Source organism: Vombatus ursinus, unplaced genomic scaffold (genome assembly GCF_900497805.2).
Source record: "Vombatus ursinus unplaced genomic scaffold, bare-nosed wombat genome assembly UNPS02014890.1, whole genome shotgun sequence".
Classification (NCBI taxonomy): Eukaryota; Metazoa; Chordata; class Mammalia; order Diprotodontia; family Vombatidae; genus Vombatus; species Vombatus ursinus.
In genome coordinates this window covers 742,952-769,530 of record NW_020954668.1, presented here as the reverse complement: position 1 = coordinate 769,530, position 26,579 = coordinate 742,952, and the positions used below count along the sequence as shown (strand labels likewise).

Here is a 26,579-nt window from a genome sequence, read left to right as displayed (position 1 = left end):
TACAACATCACTAATGTGAAAATATGTTTAATAGGAATATATATGTATAGTCCATATCAGATTGTGAGCCATCTTGGGGAGGGAGAGGGAGAAAAATTTAAAACTCAGAAGCTTATGGAAGTGATTGCTGATAAAATAAATTAATTTAAAAAAAATACAAAAAATAGTATTAAAAAAAAAGAGCTTTCTCGCTTCCCGGCCACCTTGGTGGCAGGTCTCTGGCTGAGGGTCCTCCCACATCACAGGCAGGAAGATGGTGGCCGCAAAGAAGACGAAAAAATCGCTGGAGTCCATCAGCTCAAGGCTCCAGCTTGTCATGAAAAGCGGCAAATACATGCTAGGCTACAAACAGACCCTGAAAACGATCAGACAAGGCAAAGCCAAATTGGTCATCTTAGCCAACAACTGCCCAGCCTTGAGGAAATCAGAGATTGAATATTACGCTATGTTGGCCAAAACTGGCATACATCACTGCAGTGGCAGTAACATTGAATTGGGTACAGCATGTGGGAAGCACTACAGAGTATGTACACTGGCTATCATTGATCCAGGTGATTCTGATATCATTGGAAGCATGCCAGAACAGACCAGTGAAAAGTAAACTGTCCAAAAGTATTCTTTAATAAATGGCCATAACTTGTTTAAAAAAAAAGAGCCTGGACATCATGTTTCAAGAAATTATCAAGAAAAACTGTCCTGAGATTTCTAGAACCAGAGGGCAAAATATCAAGAAGGATAGATAAGGGAATAGTCATAAGCAAAATAAGCTCCTAATTTTGTCTGTGTGAAAGAGTGATTAAAGGGAAAGCAAGAAAGACTAAAAATCTAGGATCAGAGACAGGTTAAGAAGAACTTTAGAAGGTTACTTTCTTTTTAGAAGATTACAGTTGTCACACAAACAGTCTTCTACCACTTTGTCATTTTTAAAGAGGGAGGTGGGAACAAAGAAAAAAAAGCTGGATGGGATATTGGAAAATATAGAATGAATAATCATAACTGTGAATTTGAATGATTGAACTCACCCGCAAAATGGAAGAGGATAGCAGAATAGATTAGAAAAGCAAAATCTGACAATATGTTTACAAGAAGCTTACTTAAAACATAAAAATTCACATATCAAAATGAGGGGCTAGAGCAAAAATCTGTTTTGCTCAAGCTAAACTAAAAAAAACAAACCAAAAACCAGGGCTAACAATCAGTGATTTCACACAATGGAGAAGGAAATGGCAAACCACTGAAGTATCTTTGCCAAGAAAACTCCAAATCAGGTCACAAAGAGAGGGACAAGACTGAAATGATGGAACAACAACTATTTCATTTATTATAATTATAGTAAATATAAATAAAATAACAAAATAAGCAGGCAAATTACATTGTACTCAAAGGCACTAGAAATAAAGATTCAATATCAGTACTAATAACAATATCTAAATAAGAGTTTTTAAAAAATAAAATAAATCAGCAATTAGCTAAAGTAATTTTTAAAAAGAGGAAAATCAGGTTGTATGAAAAAGGGAAATATATAGTAACTGAAGAAGAAATGAAGGAAATGGTCAGAAATGATTTTGTTCAATTACAATATATGCTTATATATTATATCATATAATCATATAAGTTATCACATATATTTTCTCAAAGCTGGTTAACTTAGAGGAAATAAATGGGTACTTAACAAAAATATTAGAATATTCATATTAATAAAAGAAGAAATAAACTAAATAACCATCAGAAAAAGAAACTGAACAACTGTAAAATAAAATCCAAGGAAAAATTTAGTATTTAAATAAATTCACATGTGAATTTTATCAAACATTAAAAGAACAATTCCAATATCATATAAGTTGTTTGCATTAATAACAAAAGAAGACATTCTTCCAGGTCCTTTCTATGATAGCAGTATGGACTTGATAGCTAAACCAGAAAGAGACAAAGCAAAGTGAAGAAGCTACCAATATTACTAATTTTGATGCAGAAGTTTTAAATAAGATATTTGTAAGTGGACTGCAACAACTAATTAGAAAGATTTTACACTCTGACTAGATTGCATTTATATCAGGAATACAGGCTTGGTTTAATATAAGACTACATATAAAACCATGTTAAAAATAAGTAATAAATAATTACTTGATTTTATACATAGATGCTTAAAAACCTTTTGGCAAAATTCAACAGCTGTTTCTATTAAAAACTAAATATCTTAGGAATGAATGGACAGTTCCTTAACATGGTAAATATATCTCTAAATCCAAGAGCAAACATATGTAATGGAGAAAAGTTACAGGCCTTTCTGATAAGATTAGGAGTAAAGCAAGAATATCCATTGCTATTTAACATAATGTTATAAATCCTATCCATAGCAATAAGACCAAAAGAAATTGAGGGAATGAGCATAGGTGAAGAGAAAATACAATTATCTTTTTTAAAAAAGTTTTTATTGACATCTGTTTCTAACATCATATCACATGTATCTTTCCCCTTCTCAAAGAGTCATCTTATAGAACTAATAATACTTTTTTTAAAGAGGGGGGGAAAATAATCAGCACAATTGATTAATATATTGAAAAAATCTAAAAACATGTGCATTGTGTAACACTTATGGACTTGTCATCTTCACAAAGGAGTGAGTGAGTTGAGGGTGTCCCTTCCTGTCTCTTCAATTGCGTCCTTTTGAACTTTTAATTTTATTATATTTAATTATGATTTTTTTTTACTTTGTTTTAGTTACTGTGTATGCTGTTTTCTTGGTTCTGCTTACTTCACTATGCTGCATCAGTTCAAAGAGATTTTTTTATGTTTCTCTGTATTCATCTCACAAATAGTTTCTTACACATCACATTCATGTACTAAAATTTATTTTGGCTGTTATTCCCCAATTGATCAATATCTACTTTGTTTCTAATTCTTATCTATCACAAAAAGTGCTACTATAAATAATTTTGGTGTATGTAGGAATTTTCTTCATATTGATGTCTTCCTTGAGGTATAGGCTTAGTAATGGTCTCTTATTGAAAAGATATGGATATGTTAGTCACTTTATTTGCAAAATTCCAAGTTGTTTTCCAAAATGTTTGTACCATTTCATAGATTCACAAACAGTGAATGACCGTGCCTTTCATTCTCCAACCCCTCCACCATAGACCATTGCCATTTTTTTTATATTTGCCAGTTTTCAGAATGTGAATTAAAACCTCTTAGTTGTTTTGATTTGCATTTCTCTTATTAATAATTTGGATTGTCCATGTGGTTGTTACTCCTTAGCACTTCTTCTTTTGATAACTTTTTGTATCCTCTGGCCATTTATCTGATGGGAAATGTCTATTAGTGTCATGTATATTTATTCATTCATTTATTTATTGATACTATGGCTATATATAATAATTATAATATGATATATTATAATAATGTATTTGTTGTTTATATATCTTGGATGCCAAAACAATTAACAAAGAAATTTAATGCAAAGATTTCTTTCCTCAATTCAATTGCTTCCCCTTTTCTTCTATGTACTTTAATTTTGTCTGTGCACAAACTTTTCAGTTTTAAGTATTCAAAGTATTCTTTATTTTATCTTTTGTAATTGCCTCTGTGTTTTGTTAAGAATACATCTACCTATAGCTGGAGAATTATATGATCAGTTTATCTCCTAAGTATTTTATAATATGATCTTTAATATTAAGTTTATATAGCATTTAGGATGTATGGTACAATATGGTGTAAAGTATTGGTCTAAGGCTAGTTTCTGCCACATTGCTTTCCCAGCAATTTTTTTAGAAAAGAATTTTTTTCAGTGTTCGTAGCTACTCTGTGCCAACATAAGTTATAATATTACCAATATTGATTTATACTTTTAATATTACACCAATCAGAGTAACAAAGGCATACTTCAAAGAAATTGACAAAAAAAACAAACAAAATTCATTTGGGAAAAAAAGATTAAAAATATTATGAGAAATGACTAAGAAAAGTAGAGCCAAAGAGGGAAGAGCACTTCATGACCTCAAACTTTAACGCAACAGTCATCAAAATAATTTTTTATTCATTTAAAAAAATAGATACAACAATGGAACAGATTAGACAAGGGAAAATCAGAAATATAAGAATTCAACAATCAAGTTTTTGATAGAATGAAAAACATTAATTACTTAAAAAACTCCTTTTCTGAAAAAACTACTGGGTATATTATATTTTTTTAAGGTATTCCATTTTTGTGTGTGTGTTCTCAGTTTTGTTAGTATATAATTGTGCATCATGTATTCTGTTTATTCTTGTTATTCTGGTTTTGCTAGTTTTTGTTTTTCTTTGTTACCAGTTGCTCTTTTATTTTATTGGATTGTTTAATATCACAGTTAAAGTTATGAGAGTTAGCCTTATATTTTCCTCCATCTATCTAATATTATCTAATAATATCAAAGATTTTTTTCCCCTCTTCTGCTATGTTCCTTCAATTACTTTATTTTAATCTTTTTTTAAGTTGACCTTGATTCCACAGACTCTCTTCCCCTCACTGCTGATCCCCTGGTCTCATTTGTTACCCCATCCATTTGGGTTACATATTAGTTCCCTTTCCCTCCTGCTTTTATCTGGATATATAACTGTTCTCCCTCCCCGCTTTTTTTTTTTTTTTTTTTTTTTTTTTTTTTGCCCCTCCATCAAATAGATTCCTCTTTCCTCTCTCCTTCCCTTCAACTAGTTCTTTTTTAATTTTTAAAAAAATTTCAAAAAAAAAATTCTTTTTTTACACCCCTTTCCAGATACGATTTCTGTCACTCCCTTCATTATCCACCCTCTCTCCATCCTCTCTGTTTTCTTCCTCATTCTCTGACGCACGGCCTCTAAAATTATCTGGTTTCTCTCTTTGTCCACTCTAGTGGTTTTTTCCACTGCTTTGTGGAGCTTATCTCATGGATTCTCCTTTTCTGTTGAATCTCATTCCTAGAGCAGTGACATTCATTGCAGATTTCAGAGAGAACTGTTGTTCTGTGGTAGGGCCCCTTCCACCATGTCCCTGATTATTCTCTGTCCCCTCTTCCCCAACTGATCTAATACTTTCTCTTGGATACTGGTTTTTGTTTTTTTTTTAAATCTCCATTTGCTTTTCCACTATTTTCTGCCTGGTTCCTTGCTCTCTTACTCCCAGGTACCAGGTGCCCCCTAGAGTTCCAACTCCCGCCTCTCCTGATATAGTTCTAGTGATTTTTTCAAGTACCAAATCCATTGGACTACACCCAGGGTAAGATATTTATTGCCCCTGCATGGAACATCTCTCTTCTGTAGGAGTATTCATCAGTGGAACTCCCCTCTCCGCCACTGCTGCAAAGTCTCCTTACCTGTCCCTTCTCTTCCCTTGATCCTTAGGTTGTCTCTGTACATCTTATCTTGGAGACAGTATGTTTTGCTTGCATAGCGAGAATATTTTAAAAGTTGTTATTGTTTTTTTGCTTCTCTTCTTCTAGATTGTCTTTCATTTCTATGTATTTGAATTCCCAATTTGTTCTCTTGTTTGTTTCTTTGGTGACAATTGCCATTGTAGATTCTAGGTTTTCTATTTTTCTCGTTTTTGCTGTGTAGGCCATAAATTCTGCTCTCATAATTCTCCTTTTTTGAACCACTCAGGAACAGTTTATTGTGGTTCCATGTTCTCCATGCAATGGCACAGGGTTATTTATCTTAGCAAGTTTTGGATCATTTTTCTTCATTTTGCAGTGTTTTTTTGTTTTTGTGTTTAACAAGTTTAACAAGTTTTTTAACTAGTTTTAACAAGTTTAGCTCAAACTTGTTTACCTGATCTGGAGGGCATGTTTTCCCTGTTAATGTATCTGCTTATGTTCAAGGTCTTTGAATTTTCTTCCTGAGATGTTTGGTCATTTCAATCTGCTCCCCATTCCCTCTGTCCCCTTAGAACCCCTTAGGGTTTCTTAAACTTTTTCCACTCTAGCTCTTCTTAAACTGTGGGTTGGGACCCCATGGGATTGCAACCCATGTTTTAAGAAACGCTTGCATGTTTCCTTGGGGACTAGATCTTGAAGTAACTCTGCCTCCTTTACGTTGGGCAATTCATGGTTCACCAACATGTATCTCTGCCCTGAGTGACTTGTATGTTTGTTCAGAAGTGGCCCTAGCTGTATGGCTCTTTCCACAGGTTTATTAGAGGGCTACTCAGCTCCTCCCACTTCCCCATAATGTCCTATTCTGTTGTTCTGTTCCACCTACTCTGTGCAGTTGAGACAGTTGCTGCACAGGTGTTAAAGGGTTGTTTGCCTTTGCACCATGGTGCTTTGGAGTTGTTTGCCCAATTTACTTGTAGGACTGCCTGGTTGGTGCCATGGGGTTCTCTGTCTCTGCATGGGCAGTTTAGAGCTTTATAATGCTGGTGCTGCAGGATTGTCTGAACTGGTACTGGCAGAACTGCCTTGTTTTTGCTAAGGAGTTGTCCTCTACCATAAGTCGTTTCAGAGCTTTGCTATGCTGATTCTATGATGTGGCCCCCATCAGGTTTTGGTCCTGAAGATATGCTGGGCTTATTGTCTGTCCTTGCTTTAGCAAAATTCCATAGCCTACAGCCAGGGTCTCCAAGGCACTGGAGGGGGAGGTGTCAGGGGTCAGGAAATGTAGGGTTGGGTTTTATTATAAGTGTTGATCTGTGCATCAGGTTTGCTAGTGCAGCAGCTAGTGTAGGTAGCATGGGAGGTGGAGGAAAGGCTGTTATTTGAGCTCAGGGTCAGTGAGCATCATTTTGTGAGGGGTTTTTTTGCATCCTATTGAAGCATGTGTGCTGGTGGCTGCTGAATGAGTGCTTGGGATTAGTTCTCTGTGATTTCTTATCTAAGTTGTTCCCTTCTTGGGTTTCTTGTTTTTGTTTTTGTTTTTTTGTTATTCCACTATCTCCGATACATAATATCTCTTTTGGGAATCTTTTGAGAACTAGTGAAAACTGGCTATAATGCCCAGTCTTAAACTATTACTCAGTTTTTTCATGTCACCTGCTATCCAACTATATCTTCCTTGTTCTTGATTCTTTTAAAAACAAATTACAGGGGCAGCTAGGTGGCACAGTGGATAGACCACTGACCCTGAAGTCTGGAGGACCTGAGTTCAAATGTGGCCTCAGACCAAACATTAGACACTTACTAGCTGTGTGACCCTGGTTGAGTCACTTAACCCCAATTTCCTTAAAAACAAAAACAAAAACAAAAACAAAATTACAGGACTTTTATCCTTGTAGATTTCATCTTATTGGTTTTGACATAGCACTCTCACCCAACCCTAATCACAGAATTGCAGGGCGAGAAAAGTCAGGTGTTATGAACACGTGTCCAACTCCTTCATTTTGCAGATGAGGAAAGTGACCCGCCTGAGATTACATACCTAGTAAGTGGCAGAGGCAGGATTCAAATCCATGTCTTTTGATTCTAAGTATATTGCTCTTCCATAAACACAGATTGTTCTGAGACTTGATTGATTTTATCAGATAATAATTTGTGTCATTTGTAAATCTGATAATGCCTGTCTTTTTTGCCTTCACCAAAGTCTTGTTAAAGATACTGAACAATATGTTGTAAGGATTGGATTGAGTCTGTACAGCCTCTCTAAGAGATCTCTTCTAGGTTTATGGTAATCATTTGTGATGTCACCTAATAATACTGTGATCTAGCCAGACTTTTACATACCAGGGTGACTTTTCAGGTATTTTGCGTTCCCAATTTTCCATGAATGTTGACTCTGAAATGTATTGTCCTGCAGTTTGGAAGTCTCTTTGTAGAAGACTGGACTAATGCAGTGGGCCTGGAGTCAGGAAGACCTGAGTTCAAATCCAACCTCAGACTCTTAGTAGCTTTATAACTGTGGACAAATCACTTAACTCTGTCTGCTTCAGTTCCCTCATCTGTAAAAGGAAATGGCAAGCCACTTCAATATCTCTGCCGAGAAAACATCAAATGGGGTCATAAAGAGTCAGGTAGGACTGAAACGACTGAATAACGATGACAAAGACTGTGTTTGGAGCAGATATCCGTTAAACTGAATGGAGATTTTTTTTAAGTGTTGCTAAAACTAGCACAGAAATTGCTATTCAGAATCCTAAGTTCCCAAAGATGGATCTCTGTGACTGAAGCAGATAGTTTGTAAAGAGGTTCTACTATCTCTCATTAGGCAAAATTGTCTTCTCTCTTCCTGGAAATCTTGGCATGATTAAGTTAACCCCACAGAGGTAGAACTGTCCATGTAATTTGTGGAGTCCCTGCTGGTTCTCATTAAGCATTAGTTTTTATAAGGCTTCTAAATCTTTTTGTCATAATTTAGTTAGAGAGTAGGTTGTATTGTGAAATAGGATAGCCACATGATTCTGTCATTTAAGACCATGAATTATATAGTTAAGTAACTAGATTGAGGATGTGGTGCTGAATTTACCATATTATTTTTATGTTTTAAAATCTTGAGTTTCATATAGTCATTGTATGTATTGCAATAGGAAGTTCTTGCAACATAAGCCAGATACTAATAATAACAACAGGTGACATTTATAGCATTTTAAAGTTTGTGAAGTGCTTTACAAGTATAATTTTATTTGATCTTCACAGTAACCTTGGGATCTAGTTGCTCTTACAGTCTCCATTTTATAGGTGAGGAAATTTAGGCAGAAATCTATGAGGCAGAGATTTGACTTACCCAGGGTTAGTATGTCTGAGACAGGATTTGAATTCAGGTTTTCCAGACTTCGAGTCTCATATTCTTGCCATCTACCTGCCTAGGTGAAAGGTGATGAGAGCCTAGTCTAGATATTGGTAAGGAAATGGATACAAGAAGTAAAGAGATATTGTAGGGATAGAGTGGATAATACTTGGCAACTAATTGGATTTAGAAGGGTTGAGAGAAATGCACTGACGAGTCAGTGACTCAGAGATTATAAATGTTTTCCAGCTTTTTGTTTGCAGAGAAGATTGTTTCTCTTCTTTCTCATCAGTGTTTTTGCACTGCTTGAACCAATCTCTGCTTCAACTTGTATATCATAGTCTGGATAGTAGGCATTCTTCATCATACTCTCAATTCATATGTAGATTATTTGCATAAATTTTTTTTAAAGATGGGAAAGGAGCTTTGTGAGTTGGTAATTATTAATAGCCTTCAGTCATGTTTTTATTGTTGTTAGAATAAGCTTCACAACTTTTCCCAAACCTTTATTGACTACTTATCTTTTAAGTACCTTGAGAATTGGTCCTTCATTAATCTTAAAATTGCTGCTTTCTCATAGTAAAGGGAAGGTGGTGCCTGTGGAATTAGATTTGCTGTCAATAAACTCTCAGCTCTGCTGCTTCCTCATGTGTGATCTTGGGGAAATTTACTTGATTTCCCTGAATCCCACTTTCCTTATATGTAAAATAAGGCAAGGGGACTAGTGACTTCTAAGGTTACTTAATCCATTAGTCAATATTTATTGAGTGCCTACAATGTGCCAGATACTGTGCTTAAGTGCTAGGGATACATAAAGAAAGCTGTTAAGTCTAAGCTGTTATGATCCTAAACTGAAATTTGTAGAGATGAAGTGAATTCTTGGTTCAAGTTCTCACAGATAGTTACTGACAGAAAAATTTAAAAAATAAATTTTAGAAAGGACCCAACAATATAGTCTTCTGTCTCCTTCCTATATTGTCTTTAACCAGATCTATTCCATGAATACTTCCTCCCAGTAGTCAGTTGTCATTCTAATTCAACACTATCCCATGTGTAATATGGGCTGAATAATATCTTTCATTTAGACAAAGAGAAAACTAACAGGCAACAGTGTAGTCTTGGGTTCCATTAAGGTCCTTTTAAGCCCTAAGCACTTATGTTTGCAGGCCTTTGCTGGTTATATTTTTATGAGTGCATCTGATTTTGCAATAAAAAAATTTGAAAAGTTAAAAAAAATAAAAATAAAAAATTGCTGCTTTCTCACTGACACCATCTTTGTATAAATTGTAGCATTATCAGAATATCCTGGGCAGAGATTTTTGGTAAAATAGGTCTGTGATAAATGCTTTTGTGATGTAAATGATTATCCCCATTTATCTGTTTAAAAACATTTTTATATATCATATTTTCTTTAAAAGATAGCCATAGAGTAAAATTCTGATAATAAAGTGACTTAGATGCTAAAGTGGATTCTAGACATGTTCTGTAACACTAGCCTTATAAGGGAGTTCTTACTTTGCACATGTAGGGATAAGGTGGACACACATCCATTAATGTAGTTCACAAATAATTGTGAATGACAATGTTTTTGTAAATGGGACTTAAAGTGTCAATAGAAGCAAGATCAGTGAAATAATGTTCTGTTACTACCCTTTTGCACCTTCCCATTCTCCTTTCAAGGAGTTCAGTCCCCTGTGGATGTCCAAATGTCTAGTAGACATCTTAAATTCAATATGTCCAAAATTGAACTCAGTTTCTTTCTCTCTAAACCCTTCCTTCTTCCTGCCTTCCCAATAATATAGAGGGCAACATCATCTTCACAACTTTTGACTCAAAACTTAGTGCTCATCCTCGACTCTTCACTATCTTCTCCCTCACCCCACTTCCATATCCAGCTTGTTTCCAAGGCCTGTTAATTTCAACTTTGCAGTGTTATTTTCTAAAATTTTTCATGCATTAACACCTCACACCTGGACTGTTGCAGTAGGCTGCTGGTGGATCTGCCTGCTTTAAATCTCTCTACACTCCAGTCTATCCTTTATTCAGCAACCAAAGTGATTTTCCTAAAGTACAGGTCAGACTGTGTCACTCCCTGTTCAGTACTCTCTCCTGGCTCCCTGTTGCCTTCCTAAGATCACACAAAATGCTCTGTTTGGCATTTAAAAGCCTTTTATAACCTCATCCCCTCCTCCCTTTGCAGTCTTCTCATATTTTATTTGCTTACACTGGCCTCTTTGCTGTTCCATGAACAAGACACTCTAATCAGTTCTGGGCATTTTTGCTTGCTTAGAGTGTTCTCCCTCCTCATCTCTGCCTACTGATGTCCCCCTGCATCCTTTAAATCCCAACTAAAATTTCATTTTTTACAAACCCTCTTAATTCAAATCTACTCTCCTTTTGTAATTATTTCCTATTTATCCTGTATATAGCTTGTTTGCATATATTTGTCTACATGTTGTTTCCACCATTATATTGTAAACTCCTTGAGGGCAGAGCCTATCTTTTGCCTTCTTTTGCATCTCCAGTGCTTAGCTAGGTGCCTGACACATAGTACACACTTAATAAGTGATTGATTAACTGTATCTTAATCAGTTCTACCAAGATTGATAGGTGTGTTTGGTAAGTGAAGAAAGGCTGTTAGAGACAGAGACCAAAACTAAGCACAGGTGGGTGTTAGGTGAGTCTTAAATTAAATTGGGAATATGCATCCTGAGCAAGGTGTGGCTGTTTGTCTGTGATAGACAAGGAAAGTATGCTGTGGTTTGATGGCCTGGAAAGGAGTGATTTGCTGTGCAAGTGGGATAACTTTTGGGTAGATTAGGAGAGATGGGAAGGAGGAAGAGAGAGTGAAGAAAGTCCTGGAACATTTAGATAATTAATTGTGTGATAGAGAAACCAGAGCCTCCATTCCATGCTGCACCTGCTTAATCCTCTCCTACAAAGCTCCCTGTGTTCTCAGTTTACGCTGGAGTCAGACTTCATTCCTTAAAAACAAACACTTTTCTCGGTTCTTTCTTCACATCTTTAAAAAGCCCCAGGCTCTTTGACCATTTAATACTGGCTGATCTTATTGCTAACTTTGGTGAGCCAGAGAGACCCTAGCAGCTGTAGAAAAAAATTGTTAGTGCTAGACAACCTGGATAGGGGATTTTACATGCCAACTGTTCCATAGGGTTCTTTTTGTCAGCCCTTTGGTATCTATTAGTTTTGATGTCGTGGAGGAGGTTCTTGCCTGAAGTTCTTAATATGCTTTACTCCCTGCTCCCAGCCAGCTAATTAAACATTTTTTAAAATTAAATTTTATTTTTCAATCAGCAAATATCCACCTTATTCTCCTCTCTACTTTGAATTGAGAGAGAAAGAAAAACAAAACCACTGTTACAGACATGTATAGTCAAGCAAAACAAATTTCCACATTGGTCATATGAAAACAGAAATGTCTTATTCTGCTTTCACCTCTGTCAGGAGTTGAATATCATGTTTTATCATGAATCCTCTGAAATCATGGTTCAAAGTTGGTTTTCTTTATTATATTCTTAATGTAAACATTTTTCTCCTGGTTCTGTTCATTTCACTTTTTATCAGTTCATACAAATCTTGGCAGGTTTTTCTGAAACTATCCTCTTCATGATTTTTTTACAGCACAGTGATATTCCATTATATTTATATAATGTCTTTACCATTCTCTAATTGATGGGTACACTCTCGGTTTCTAGTTCTTTGCTGTGGCAAAAACAGCTGCTATAAACATTTTTGTACAGTCCTAAAGTTTGTTTTGCTTAGGACTTATCTTCCTTTCATTTCCCCCTTTATCCCCTACCTTCTTCCTCTTGTATCCTTGTTGGAACGAAATATATATCTATATCTAACCGTGTGTATGTTTGTTCTTTCCTCCTTTGAACAGTTCATATGAGAATGAGGTTTAAGTGTCAACTGTTCACCTGTCCCCTTCCTCTTTGTATAAACTTTTACTTGAACATCCCAATTATGTGATATAACTTTTTTTTTGAATGGACAATTTTTATTACATAAAATTATTTTTATGCAAAAAACAAATGCCATTAAAATTAGAAGGAATACAAATAATTGGGAAAGGCTTCATAGAAAATTTGTCTGATAAAGGACTCATGTCCAAAATTTATTAAAAAGTAATTTAAATTTATAAGAACAGGACCTGTGCTGCTGCCCCCGCCCCCCCATCTCCCCTTCACCAAGAAAAATCTGTCAGTTATGGAAATGGGCAACTTTCAAAGGAAGAAAACAAAATTATCAAGAAACATGTAAAATGCACCAAATTACTAATAATTAGAGAAATTAGAATTAGAACACTTCTGAATTTTCATCATACTTGTAAGATTGTGCAAGATTGCAAACGATAGAGGAGAGAGAGAGAAACAGAGAGACGAAGAGACAGAGACATAGAAGAAGAGAAAAATGAAGAAAGAACAAAAACAATAGAAAGAAATGTCAGTGAGGCATCTTTTTTTTTTAATGGAGAAAAAAGAACAGATGACCAGAAAGAAGTCCAGAAAGGGACAATTTTGGAATATGCGGGGAAATCTCATATTCTTACAAGGAAACTGTACATTATAGAAGCCTGACATTTTGTATACAACCTTCTTTTCCTCCTCTACTATGTATATGCAAACTTAGTTGATTTATGTTCAGAATAAAAATAATCTTAAAAATAAGGTTTTTTTCTAAAATTAAGGCAAACTATATCAATCAACAAGCATTTACTAAGGGAGTATTATATGCCAGCCTTAAAGCCAAGTTCTATGAATATGACAGCATACCTTTTATCTACCAGCTATTAACCCCATAAAAAAAAAAGTTAATCTGGCACAACCTATTCTTGAAGCCTTGATGGTTCTTTGAATCTATTGCTTCCTTGTGTAGCTGCTCACTAACCATTCCTTTAATAATATGTTGTAGAATTATTCCAGTAATTGAAGTAAATTATACTGTCCCATTTTTGTAGATTCTGCTCTTCTTCCCTTTTGAAAATTCAGGACCACACTTGTCCTTCTTGATCCTTGTACTATCTCTCCTATTTTTCATGATCTTTCAGAAATTACCAACAGTTACTTAGTAATCATATCCTCTGTGAACTTTGGTGCTTTGAGTAACCTAGAAAATAGTTTGTCTGGGCCTTGTGACTTGAATTTACTAAGGGCAGATACATATGCTGTGTTTAAATTTTTTATTAGTCATTTTTGTTCTGTCCTCTACAGTACAAAGATTATTCTTCTTGTCAGAGAAAACCGAAGTAAAATTAGAAATAGTAAAATTAGATTTTGAATAGTGCAGATTTTTTTTTCTATTGTCCATTATCATGGTTCTGTACATCATATATATTAGTCTTCTCCCTGTTGTTGTGGTTGTATTTGTAGTAGTTGGCATTTTTCTTTACAATTCCTATCCAGCCTGAGTTCATTCAAAGCTTTAGCAATCTTGACACTACCCTTATGGGACCCAGTTACACTGTCTTCTTTATCCTATTTCCATGTGAGATAATTTTCCCTCACCTTCCTTTTCCTTCTGTGTACCATCCCCATTCCTTTACCTCTCTTCTTTTGAAATCATCAAGACTTAACAGAACCACTGCCATATTTTCTCTCTAATTAGAATCCCTCTATTTCCCTTGATGATGGTAGAGTTGTGAGGAGAAACATGTATCATTTCCCTGTATTAAAATGTGTACAGTTTATCCTTGTTTAGTCCATTATGATTGTTTAGTCCATTATGATTGTTCATTCACGTTCACCTTAATCTGTGTTTGATTTCAGAGTTTCTCCGTAGCTCTGATCTTTTCATCAAAAATGCTTGCAAGTCCTCTTTTCCATTAAAAGTTTTTTTCCCCCTCTAGAATTAATGCTGTTTTGTGAGATGTTATTCTTGACTGTATGTCCTTTGTCTTCTGGAATATTATGTTCCAAGCTCTCCATTTCTGTGTAGTGGTAGCTACTAAATAAGAATGGTGATATAATACTAATGATAATGCTGTTTATATAGTACCTACTATATACTAAGCACTATACTAAGTCCTTTACAATTATTATCTCATTTGATCGTCACTACAACTCTATTACCCGTTTAACAGGTAAGGAAACTCAGGCAAATTACATGTGATCTTGACTTGGCATTTGAATTCTTTCTTTCTGTCTGCTTATTGTATTTTTTTCTTTGACCTAGAAACTCTGGACTTTGACTAGAATGTTCCTGGGAGTTTTGGGAGGTGACTGGTAGATTTTTTCTTTTTCTACCTTACCTTCTGGTTCTAAGAGATCTTTTAAAATACAATGTATAAGCCCTTTGTTCATATTTTTCAGACAGTCTAATAATTCTCTTATTTTCTTACACGTAATTGTTTCTATGATTTCTCCTTTAACCTTCTCATTATTTAGAATTTCATTGTTAAGTATCCATTTCAGTTTGCGTGTTTTGTTTATATTCTCTGAATTGATTACTATTTTTTATGTTTATGGTCCATAAAGGATATTTTTACTATTTGTTTGTTTTCTTGTAGTACACTTAAATTTTCCTTTATGAATTTATATACTAAGACATTTGCAGTATATAAATTTACTATTGATATTTGTTGTCTGTGATTGCTTTCAGCATAGTGTAATTTCTTAATGCCTTTTAATATTTTGAAGTTTGTTTTGGCTTTGTCTGGTGATGTTTGCAACTCCTGCATTTTTGAATTCACTTGATTCATGGGCCTTACACTCATGTGATTAAAGCTTCTAAGGTACCTGTTTTGGGTTCATTCTTCTAAACAGTTTCTATGTTAGTGCCTTGTGAATCTTGCCTCTGGAGGGCCCCCCCCCCCATGTTGTGCCTCACTTTTAAAAATACCTTTTCCTCTAGCTGATAGAGAACGTGTGTCTTCATGTTAGGAATTTTCTTATGTCCCTGATTCTGGAATTTATTATCGACCTATGTCTTCCTTATGGTAATTTTCCCCTCTCATTTGCCTTGAACTCTCCTCCCTGTATTCAGAGCTGATTCCTCTTCTCCTTGATCAAGGATAAATGGTCTCTCTAAGCACTAAAATGCTTTGTGAGAACTCTCTCTTCCTTTATGTATCGTATCTCCTGTGGGATCATTGATTGATGGTACCCACTTTCACCAGTGAGTGAAGATTTCCATGTTTCTTACTCCCCTTTTCAGTTCTTTCTCTGGCCTCCTTGCTGATTCTCCTGTGGATTCTCTTTTTCCTTCTAGATTTCAGGAGTTATTTTCCTTTACTTTTTTTAGCAGTTGACTTGATTAGGACATATTACATATTCTTCTTTATGTTAGTCATCCCTGTACACTTTTTATGCACCCTTCTATTCAGCAATTTAGTTCTATAGAAAATACTGTGTTGTATGGTTTATTTTATGATGTTTCAGGCCTTTTTCTCTATCACTTGTATTTGATTTATGCTTTCACCCTTATTTCCTTTTATGCTTCTACCCACCTGCTTCTCATTGTTTGCAGAACCCTCTTTCTGTCTCCTTATATCAACCTGGGCCTTAAAAATGACTGGTGATTTTTTTCATGGATTTCCCAATCAGAATTCTGTCTAGTACATTTTCTGTCTGTTTTTCTTTGGAGGTGATGCTTGTTATTATTCTTCCTGCTACTCTGCCCTCTTCTCCCCAGCTATCTTCTTGATTGCCAGTCTTGGGGACAAAAGGATATACCTTAGAGCTTTAACTTTTTCATTTCTAGAACTTTTATCCTGGCATCTTGTTGACCTGACTTAGACCAAGTCATCTGGCCCACTATTTCAGGCAGCTCACACAGCCATGCTTCTCTTCACTCCCAAATCCCCATCCATAGTCTCTGCAACCCTGCTTTCTAATTCTGGAACCATAATCAAATCAGCACTGTCATTTTTCCTATAAGGGCTGACTCAGTTTACTCCCCCATAACCCTAGTCAGCATCCTTGTAATTTTATGGACCTAAGTGTCCATATTTAGTCATCATTCCCTTATGCTTATTGTTTTCCACTATAATTATCAATCAGACAGTCAGTAAACATTTATTAAGCTATGTGCCAGCTCCTCTTTGACTAGTGCTAAGCACTAGGGATACAAATATGTATCTGTCCTCAAGAAACTTATAAGCAGATAGAGATAAGCATACCAAAGAAAAGCTGAAAGGGGGTGGGGAGGAAGGTAAAGCTGTGATGGATAAGTCCAAAGAAGTCCTAAGGATAAGATCTGGATGGAAAATGAAGAGATGGCTGGCCTGGGCCCCCTCCCTAAATAGAGGTTTTGGAATTTTTGTTCCTACCCTCCAATCAGAAGTGTATGGGGTACCTACTTATGAGATTCCTGGCAACAATGAACGAGAAGACCAAAGAGGTGCAGCCAGGTGAGAAATGTATGCTCTTTATGTATGTATTCCCAGTGCTTAGTGCTTGACATATACTTAATTCATTGCATTTGTTATTAATTGGAAGATTTAGGGTTTTTTTTAATATGTAAATAAAACTACCATGGACCTGAAGCAGATGTTGCATTGCATCTTGGAAACCCTAGACAGTTGTTTAGTGCCCACATTCATGTTCTGTGCTTCATGATTTCATAACCCAGAGGGTTTGTATATTTACTTTTAAAATTTCTTCTATGAAGCAGCACTTTTAATTCAGTATCCTCTCCAGGCACAACATGTACCCCATATCCCATGGTAAGATTAGTAATAGCTAGTGTTTCTATACTTATAAGAAACCTCTGAGATAGATGTCATTATTATCCACATTTTACAGATGAGAAGTTAAAGCTGAGAGGTAAGTGACTTGTCCATTGCTATATAGGTACTGTCTCAGGTAAGAATTGAGTTCAGGTCTGCGTGACTCCAAATTTAGTGATCCAAATCCACTATTCCGTCTATATGCCATGAGGCTGGCTGATATTCCCTCCCATACTCCTTGATTGAGATAGACCTGAGGTAAGAGCTTCAATCACTGTACCACTGCCTCTGGAGTTTATTCTGTTTCTTCCCTATTTCCCTGTTTTCAAGGGTAGGGATCAGACATCAAGAAAGATCCAAAGACTGGTTTGGAGTTATCTTTCAAGATGATCTTGCCGTATTAGGTGCCTTGATCTTTCAGAGTTTTCAGGCTATCTCTTTTTTATATCTTAGTTGAAGGAAAAGAAAAACCTTACCTTTTCTCTGCAGTTGTATATAGCTCAAGGCGGTGTTTCAGAATAATTAAGCAGATAAGTTCACTTAGCTTTCCATAGGTCAGCAAAAAGCAGTATTTTAGTAGAAATCTTAGTATTTGCCTTAAGTTGGCTGGAAATTGGCATGATGCTCCAAGTACTTTGAAGACCATTGAAGCCAAAAAATGTGAATTTGAAGGGGACTAGGTCGAACTGACGATGATGGGAGGGAATGTGAATTAAAAGCATTTTAAGGCATATCATTGGCTTGTGTTCAGAAGAATCTATTTGGCAAACTTTTTGCATAATTCTGAGGGCTGAAGTCTAAGAAGAGTAGAGGGGGGAAGAAGGTCAATGAAACGGAAATTTTAGGTGTTTGGGGCCAAGGTAGTTTCAGTAAGAGATCTCTTGTGATTATAGCTGAAGGGGACCCCAGACAATCTCTCATTTAACTCCTGTATTTTACAGATGGAAGCTCAGGTCCAGCGAGGTTAAATGCCTTGCCTTAGGTCATAAAGTAGTAAATGTTTTGTTTAACATGGTATTTCAGAAAGAGAGCAAAGCCTTTAGCAGCTTAAAATAGATGAGGGGGCTAGGGCATTCTTGAAACTTTTCGGTTATGAATTTGTGAAGTTTCATACATAGCCACTGTTGAGATTTTAGCCTGGTTTGTACGGATTAGTTACCAGCATAAAAGCATATGCAAATGGAAAATTGATGTCATGTCCAAACCATATCATACATCTGGAATACAGTGAGATTTATAGTGTGAAATGTAAATCCAAATATATTTCCACTTAACTGGTAACCAATTTTCCCAAATATGGTTGTTTAATTCCTTTTTCTGACTTTTCTTTTTTTATGGTTATCATGGAAAGGGCATCTTCCCAAGGCTCAGGAGGGACCTTAGTTCGAATGCCACATTTAAACTGCAACATTTTGAAATAGTCAACATTTGTTAATGTTATTTTATCATTTATTTATTTAAACTAGCAAACTTTGTGACTGTTGGCAAGCCACTTGAACTCTGTAAGCTTTAGTTTACTCATCTGTAAAAATGGGATAATTATAACTTTAGTGTTAATTCACAATATTGTTGTGAGGAGAAAATGTATATGTATTGCAAAACTTAAAGTGTTAACTATTTTTGAATCAGTTTGTGGTTATATATTTGGTTGAATGGGCAGGCATCTTGGTTCTAGTCTATTGACCTGTTGATTTTATTTTTGCCTACTAGTATCAATAGTAGTCTTGATATTAACTGTTTTATAATGTATTTTAAGTCTTGGAATGCAAGATCATTTTTATTGGCTTTTTGTGGGGGGGGAGAGGAGGAAAGATAGGAAGGGCTGATATTCTTACCTCTTTTTCCACATATACTTCATCATGATGTTATCCTTGTCTGTGAAGAAACCCCTTGGTATTCTGATTAGTTTTGCATTAAAGAAATATTAATTTGGGAAGTATTATCATTTTTACTATATTAATCTAGGTGTTCATGAATGCTGAAAATATTTCCAATCATTTAGGTCTTTATTTCAATTATAAGCTTGCAGTGCTTATGCAGGTCACATATTTATTTCTAGCTAGTTTGTTTCCCAAGTCTTTGATGGTTTTTATTATTGCAAGTTGATGTTGCTTTCATTTCTGCTTGTTAGCTAGAAAATAGTACCAGGAATGGGAAAATTGAAAATTGTAAGCAATTGAGGGCAAAGCCTGCATTTTATTCAATTTTTGTATTTCCTGCCACAGGGCCCTGAAAACTGCTGAAATGAAGACTTAAATGTTGGATAACCAAGAGTCTACCCTATATTGAATGCCATGGTTTAACCTTTTCATTTCAGGAGAAATTAAATTAAGCAAGGAAATAAATAGTTTCCCTCTGACTCCATCCTTGTCCTTAAAAAAAAAATTTTTTTTTGAAGTCTCAATTTTTTCCCTAAATATCTTCGTTCTTACCATCCTTTTCAATACACAGGATTTGATTACTTAATGGTTTTAGCTTTTTTATGTAGTGAAAACTTTTGGAGGGAGTTCTTGGCTTCTTTAAGGGGGTCATTTCGTAACTTTCTTTAAAGAAATTTCTTTTTTGAACCACATCCCTAATGTTCTCTGACTGTATTACTGTCAGAGTGTCACCTCTCTTTCTAGTTCCTCTCTGCCTTTTCTCTCCCTGCCCCTCTCTTTCTACAAAAGTATGGTGGTGTTACAGAATGTTCTTATGTGCAGTCGGTGAGCTTTCTTAATTCATAGGGAAACCATAAGGTGATACTTGCATTCTCTGGGGAACCATTAGAAATCTAGGATACTGTTTGGTGAAAAACAACTGAGGATTGGCTAGCATTTGGTTTGCATAATATGGTGGACAGGAATAAAAAATCTAATTTGCTACTTCTTTATTATGTTTTTTGTGATTTTTTAGAAAAAAAATTTGATAAAATTTATTTGATTTTTATTTGGTCTATTTAATAAAATTATTTCTCTTCTCTGAAATGAGCAGCTTGCCCTCTCTGCTCTTTAACAAGCCCTTTGAAGATCCACTATCAAAGCAAGAAGCATCTAGTAAAGTCAGTCACAGCAAAACATTCATTCATGTCTACTTCAGCGCATTTGGTACACAATACCCTCTTCCAGTTTGCAGAGAGTTTTCCCCAGCACAATCCTTGGCTATGTTTACCTAAATTTGACTGAAGTCTTATTGTTTAGCCTCTTTGGACATACACTTCTATGGTTTTTGGCTCATTCTTAATATAACTTATGTCTTATGCATCCTCTATGTCATTGACTGAATAGACCATTGCCCTACAATTTGTTTCCTTTTCCAGTCTTTTGGTTAGAATCTCTCCTTTTTGGCTAAAGAAATAGCTGAATAGCCACTAGGAGATACTGGAGTTTCTTGCCTTTGTTTCTTATTTTGGTTTCTATATTAATACCAGTAATCACAATAGCTAGCATTTATATAGAGACTTTAAGGTTTGCAAAGTGCTATACAAATATAATTTCATTTGATCCTCAGAACAACCCTGGGAGATAGGGGGTTATTAGTATCCCTATTTTATAGATAAGGCAACTGAGGGAGGCAGGTTAAGTAGATTGTGCAAGGTGTCAAAGCTAGTAAGTATCTGAGGCGGAATTTGATCCAAGTCCAATGTTATATCTACACCGCCACCTAAGTGAATTACTGAATCTCAGAATTGGAAAGAATCTTGGAGGTTGGCTAATCCTTTCTGTGATTAAATAGGAATCCTCTACACGGTGTGCTTGACAGATGAGGTTGTCTCATATCTACAAATAGTAGGTATGCCCCTTGTCATATACCTTAATCTTTCAACTACTGTTTTTTTTTCTCCTTGATTATGTTGACACTGTGCATTGAAATAAAGCCTTTAGTTATCCATTATACCTCTGTCATACCAAAGTCACAGATATCTTTTCTTGATGTTATTTAAGGCTCAACTGAGGCTGCTGGTGTAGGTTTCTTTTGGGTGTATTTTGGAAAGGTAGACAGTGTTATTAGATACACACAACCAAAGTCAAATGTACATAACGAGCTCTCTCTTTAACCTCTGCCATAATGGGTGGTGTTTGTCTGTTATATAGCATTGTCAGTCTACTATAAAACCGGACCAGGGGGAGAAAACGACGAGGAAGGTAAGAAAAGAGATTTTTCTTTGTGAGGAAATTTTTTTTCTGTTTATTTTCACTTAGCTTGGATGTTATTAATATCTGTCCCTGGGAAGGGGAGGGGGAAAGGAGAAGGATATATAGAGTAAAATACGCCAAAATAAGCAGAATTATTTCCTGGTGAGAATAAAAGATTGCTTTAAAAGAATAAACAGCCTGCTTGCATGCTGCTTCCTTTTACCTTTGACTGCCGGTAGAGTTAGGGAGGAAGGAACTAGGTATAAAGAAAACATAGATCCTTTCCTTATTGCTATCTGCAGCCTTAAATGAGTAGTAAAGTGACAACTGTGTATTTCAGTAAAGAAGATGAGCCAGAGGTAATTAGGCCTTTGGCTGGATTTCCTTTTGAAAAATTCTCTTTACCACCAGATTATCATTCTTCTCTGCAGAGTGGCTGGAAAACATGAGTTATGGAAAGCCTCTGGTTAGTTTCTGATTTGCTACTCTTTTGGAACCACTTGAGGCTAGCTCTCAATATTCTGTTCAGGTTTAGAGCCTTACTTATATAGGTGAGATGTTTGTTTTTCAAGTTCAAGTAAGAGAAAGTGGAGTTACAAAGATTTTCTAGTCTCTGCTTGCCCAAGATCCTTCTGTTTTCCCCTTTGGTACATTTTATCCATTATAGCATCTCATGTTGTAATGGATTTGTTGGCTGCTGTCTGTGTGTTTTGGGCCTTCATCATTATGGTTCATCTCCATGCTGCTTTCTTTTTGTGCCCCCCTCCATGGCCTCAGAGTTGCTGCTCTGTCTTTGGGCCTCATCTGATGTGTCAGGTAGTTAATTCAGCTGGCTGTCAGGATTAAACTTGTTTTGGGAAGTTTGTGATTTCTTTCAGTATTCATGGTTGTTTTGATTCTAATCTCTTAGATTTTCCTATTAGGGCTTTTTTGGTTATTTGATTTCTGTTGCCTTCTAAAACCTAATAGTTTTAGGGCCACAGTTCACTCTTGATATCCCTCACATGTAGGCCTGGTGGTTTCTTCATTAATGAGTGTTAAATCTAATTAAGCAATTCAGGAGTTCCACAGAACTATATTGTTTTTCTTTGGCACAATCTTGCCTGACTCCTGACCTCCATCTGTGTTGATAAGCCCATCAGTGCTTTTATGTAGTATGCCCAGATCTGTTCTCTTAGTACATTTGTGGATATGTGTAATAACCATGTGAGGACAAGAATTCTCTAAATATGTCTGGAAAAAAGGGGAGAAGTATGTGAGGAAGGTACCAGTGACCTCTAGCGTCTTCTACCTCTGACTGTTGATGGGTTCTGCTACTGCTAAGGTCATCATGGTAGTTTTGTTTGCTTTTTAGCAATTTGCTTTTTCCTTGAGCACCATTTTCATGTGTCTTCAGCTAATATGTCATGTTTTCTGCTTGTAATTTTTAACCCTGGAATACAGAAATTTTGGGCTTTTCCTCCTGCTCAGTTATATATGGGGCTAGGTGAGATAATAAGTGTAGGAGGCTATGATTCAATCCTGTGATTTTGTTTAGATGAGTCATGTATTGTGCCTTCTGATTGGTCAGGAGGGACCTGGCAGTAGTATCTTAGTGATCTTAAATTCTTTCCTTCAGGGGAAATGGAAGAAGAAATGGAAAATCCAGAAATGGTCGATTTGCCAGAGAAACTTAAGCATCAGCTAAGACACCGAGAATTGTTCCTGTCTCGGCAGCTGGAGTCTCTACCTGCCACGCACATCAGGTAATGACTGTAGGAATTCAAAATAGAGCTGACTTTTTTCCTTAATCAAAATCAGTTACATACACCACTGTTGCTGTATGGTCATATTTCTTTTCCTCAAATACTATTTCTTTTCTTTTTTAGAGGCAAATGTAGTGTCACTCTGCTCAATGAGACGGAGTCCCTGAAATCATACCTGGAGCGGGAGGTATGACTCTGTCTTTGTACCTCCTAATAGGGCCTTCAAAAAGACGTAAATGTTCTATTATGTAGCCCTTCAAGTTCACTGAGAAATGGTCAGCGTGACAGGTCATAACTGAGCATGAAGTGATAGAGAAAGCACTGTTTTCTATTCTTGAGCGTGGGGGTGTCGCCATCAGCCTCAACCCCAGGAGCAATCTAAAGACAACATTTTATGTGTTTAACACATGTAAAGAGTTGCTATTGCTCTGGATCCCATATATGCAAATGAAGCAGTTGGTTGATAGGAAAGGCTTTCATTTAATTTGAGACCTTAATTTTGGGTTTTACTAAACAAATATTTTTTCAGGACTATCTCTTAACTCAGTAGCCTCACAACATGTGATCCAAGTAAAATTTTCCTCAAAAATGTGTCAGTATTCGACATTCAGAAATATTTATATGTACTCTTATTTCCTTGAAGTCTAGGCCTGTACACATGAATCTATGAACTTTAATTTCAGTGAATTTTCAACAGTTCTTGTTTTCCTTAATGTCTGAGGATATAAGACTTACACTTGCTTCCTGGTAGGAAACTCATTGAAATTCTTATTCTTCCATCTTGAAATGTCTTGGGTCTGTACATTAACAAGTGGACCAGAGCCCCCCAAGTTAACTCTCTTTCACATCTCTTGATAGTTATAGTTGGTTTTTCCTTAGGAAGGAACTACTTATGCTCAAGTTATAAATATGTGCTGGTAATTTGCAAAATTTGGAAAGGAATGATTTCTAACCTACTACTTTGGTCTGAACCCTTGATGATGGGAAACCTAAAAACAGATGGCTTATTACAGAGGGCCTGTAGGGCTCCTGGCAGGAACAAGTGAAAACAGTGCTTCTCTTTTTGTGTGGAGTGCTGTGTTCAAACAAACCTGTTGTAGAGGTTTTTATAATCTCTGTAGGTACTCCCTCCCCTAAATTTAGAGCCAGTTTAGGACTTAAGGGAGAAATACTTGTGGGAAGGAGTCACTGTTTACTGACATGTATGGTTGTGTTGTTTATTAAAATGTTCTGATCAAACTGAAGGAATGAAGAAAGAAGCAGAGATGTTTTTTGAAAACTCTTTGAGAGGGATCAAAAATACATACACAGGAAGGTGAAAGTGCTTAGAAAAAGCCAAGGGTACACGTTAGTAAAATGTCATGATCAGAGTTCATACCCAGCTTCTGAGGTAGCCAACTAGTTCATCTTTTCACCTGTTCACTCTTTCCCCACATCTGCAACCAGTACCTCCATCTGTGCTGCCTCAGCTTCTTTTCAGGTTTTCTGATATCTGGACTAATATTTTCTTCCTTATGCTAAACTTTGTTTCCTGTCTGGATGCTCAGTGATTCACTAAATGTCAGCATCTTAACATAATAAGTATGATATGGAATTGGAAGTAACTAACTCTTCTTCATTACCCTTTCTACATAGACAGTGACTGATTGATACTGCTTTAATAAGGTACTGAGAAAGAAGTACATCAGCTTTTGTTCCACATTTTCTTCATGTGGAAACGGTCTACATTGTTTTGAGTTTATACAGTTAGACATCTATAAGGTCTACGAAAAGCATTTTGTGATGAAGGAAATTTATGTAGAAAGAGAAGTTTGAAGGTAGTTTTTAAAAAAGAAATTTATGTCATGTGGCACATTGTTAGGCAGACATGAAGTTCCTTAATCCTTGTTGAACTGAATCACAAAATTACAATATTTAGGATGAGAAGGGACATCAGAGGAAATTTTATATGGTCTTTCACATTATGGTGAAGGTGGTTTGCATGATTCATTTCTCCCTGAAATTAAATTGCATTAAAATTGCTATTTGTTTCAGTAGCAATAACAATAAAATACCCAAATTTTCTAGACTAGTTAATAGTAGCTTTTGGGGTTTGTTTTGCTTATTTGATATAGATCTGTGGTTTCTTCAGTGTAGGTAATTCTCTACAAATGCAGATCAGTGACAATTCTGCAATTTAATTTTAGAGTTGTGTGGGGTACTAAGAGGAGAAGAAAATTGTATAGGGTCATGTAGTCAATATTTGTCAGGGCAGGACTTGAACGGAGATCTTCCTGATCCTGTAGATAGATGTCTGTTCACTATACCACAGTGTTTTTCTTTTTTTACTGATTAATTAATCTAAAAAATGAAAACTCTTGATAACCCTTTTTTGGTTTTTATATATCTTTGTGTTTTAGGATTTCTTCTTCTATTCTCTAGTTTATGATCCACAGCAGAAGACTCTTCTGGCTGATAAAGGAGAAATTAGAGTGGGTAACAGATACCAAGCAGATATAACAGACTTGCTAAAGGAGGGTAAGCTTCTGCATATTATATTGCTTTGCTAAAACATGTTGCCAGCCTAGTGTAAGTCATGTGTGTGGGACCATTAGCTAGTGAACTAAAATTGCATTAGGGAAGCAGCAAATCCTTTACCAAAAGAGAAAACCTTCTTTTGCATAGTTCATATGAACTTCATATTTACCAGATAGCATTCCTTCCCTCAACCTCATACGCCTGCACACAGAGAAAGTTGTTAAGATGTTGTCTCTGAGAAATTGAATCCTCTGAGGTTGAAGGCTATCCTGACTATGCAAATACAGAGTGGCTGTAAGAGACTGAGCTTTTTTGCTGTGTGGATATAGCTTTCAGCAGGAACCTATCTAGCATCTGTCTGCTTCTTTTCATTTCCTACCAGCTGGCTTTCCGGTGTTTAGTGGGCCAACTCTTAGATGTCTATGTGAACAGGGCAAACCCTTTTAGGAAAAAATCCACTTTACAAAACAGATGAATTAGGAAGGGAGGGTTTATAATTGATCAATCAAGCTTTTATTAAGTTCGTGCTATGTCTCAGGTTCTAGACTAGGTACTGGGAATAAAAAAGAAATATAACAGTCCTTACCATCAAGGAGGATAATTCCGTCAGACGGACAATGTGTGCACATATGAATATAAATTAAGTATAAGCTGAGCTTTAAAGGAATCTAGGGATTCATCGAGGCAGAGGTAAAAAGGGAGTGCATTTCAGGAGGGACAACCTGTGCAAAGGATTTCTTAAGTTCCTCTTCCATCAATAATTAACAAGCATTTTTTGAGCAGCTACTCTGTGCCAGCCATTATGCTAGATTCTGGGAATTAAATACGAAGAATGAATTTTTTCCT

General features: G+C 35.9%; 1 protein-coding gene and 1 pseudogene across 7 annotated transcripts in view; both read left to right on the top strand.

Moving 5' to 3' along the window:
- Nucleotides 1-26,579, top strand: part of MTA1 (metastasis associated 1) — a 219,929-nt gene that overhangs the window by 105,053 nt on the left and 88,297 nt on the right. For 5 of the 7 annotated variants that reach the window (XM_027842823.1, XM_027842821.1, XM_027842822.1 and 2 more), the window contains exons 4-7: nt 21,430-21,480; nt 23,090-23,216; nt 23,340-23,403; nt 25,616-25,733. In XM_027842823.1, coding sequence (XP_027698624.1) covers nt 21,430-21,480; nt 23,090-23,216; nt 23,340-23,403; nt 25,616-25,733 — 360 coding nt within the window. The remainder of the gene's footprint in view (nt 1-21,429; nt 21,481-23,089; nt 23,217-23,339; nt 23,404-25,615; nt 25,734-26,579) is intronic. The other 2 variants (XM_027842825.1, XM_027842824.1) reach the window with 1 other exon arrangement.
- On the top strand, nt 254-601 carry LOC114028566 (annotated as a pseudogene).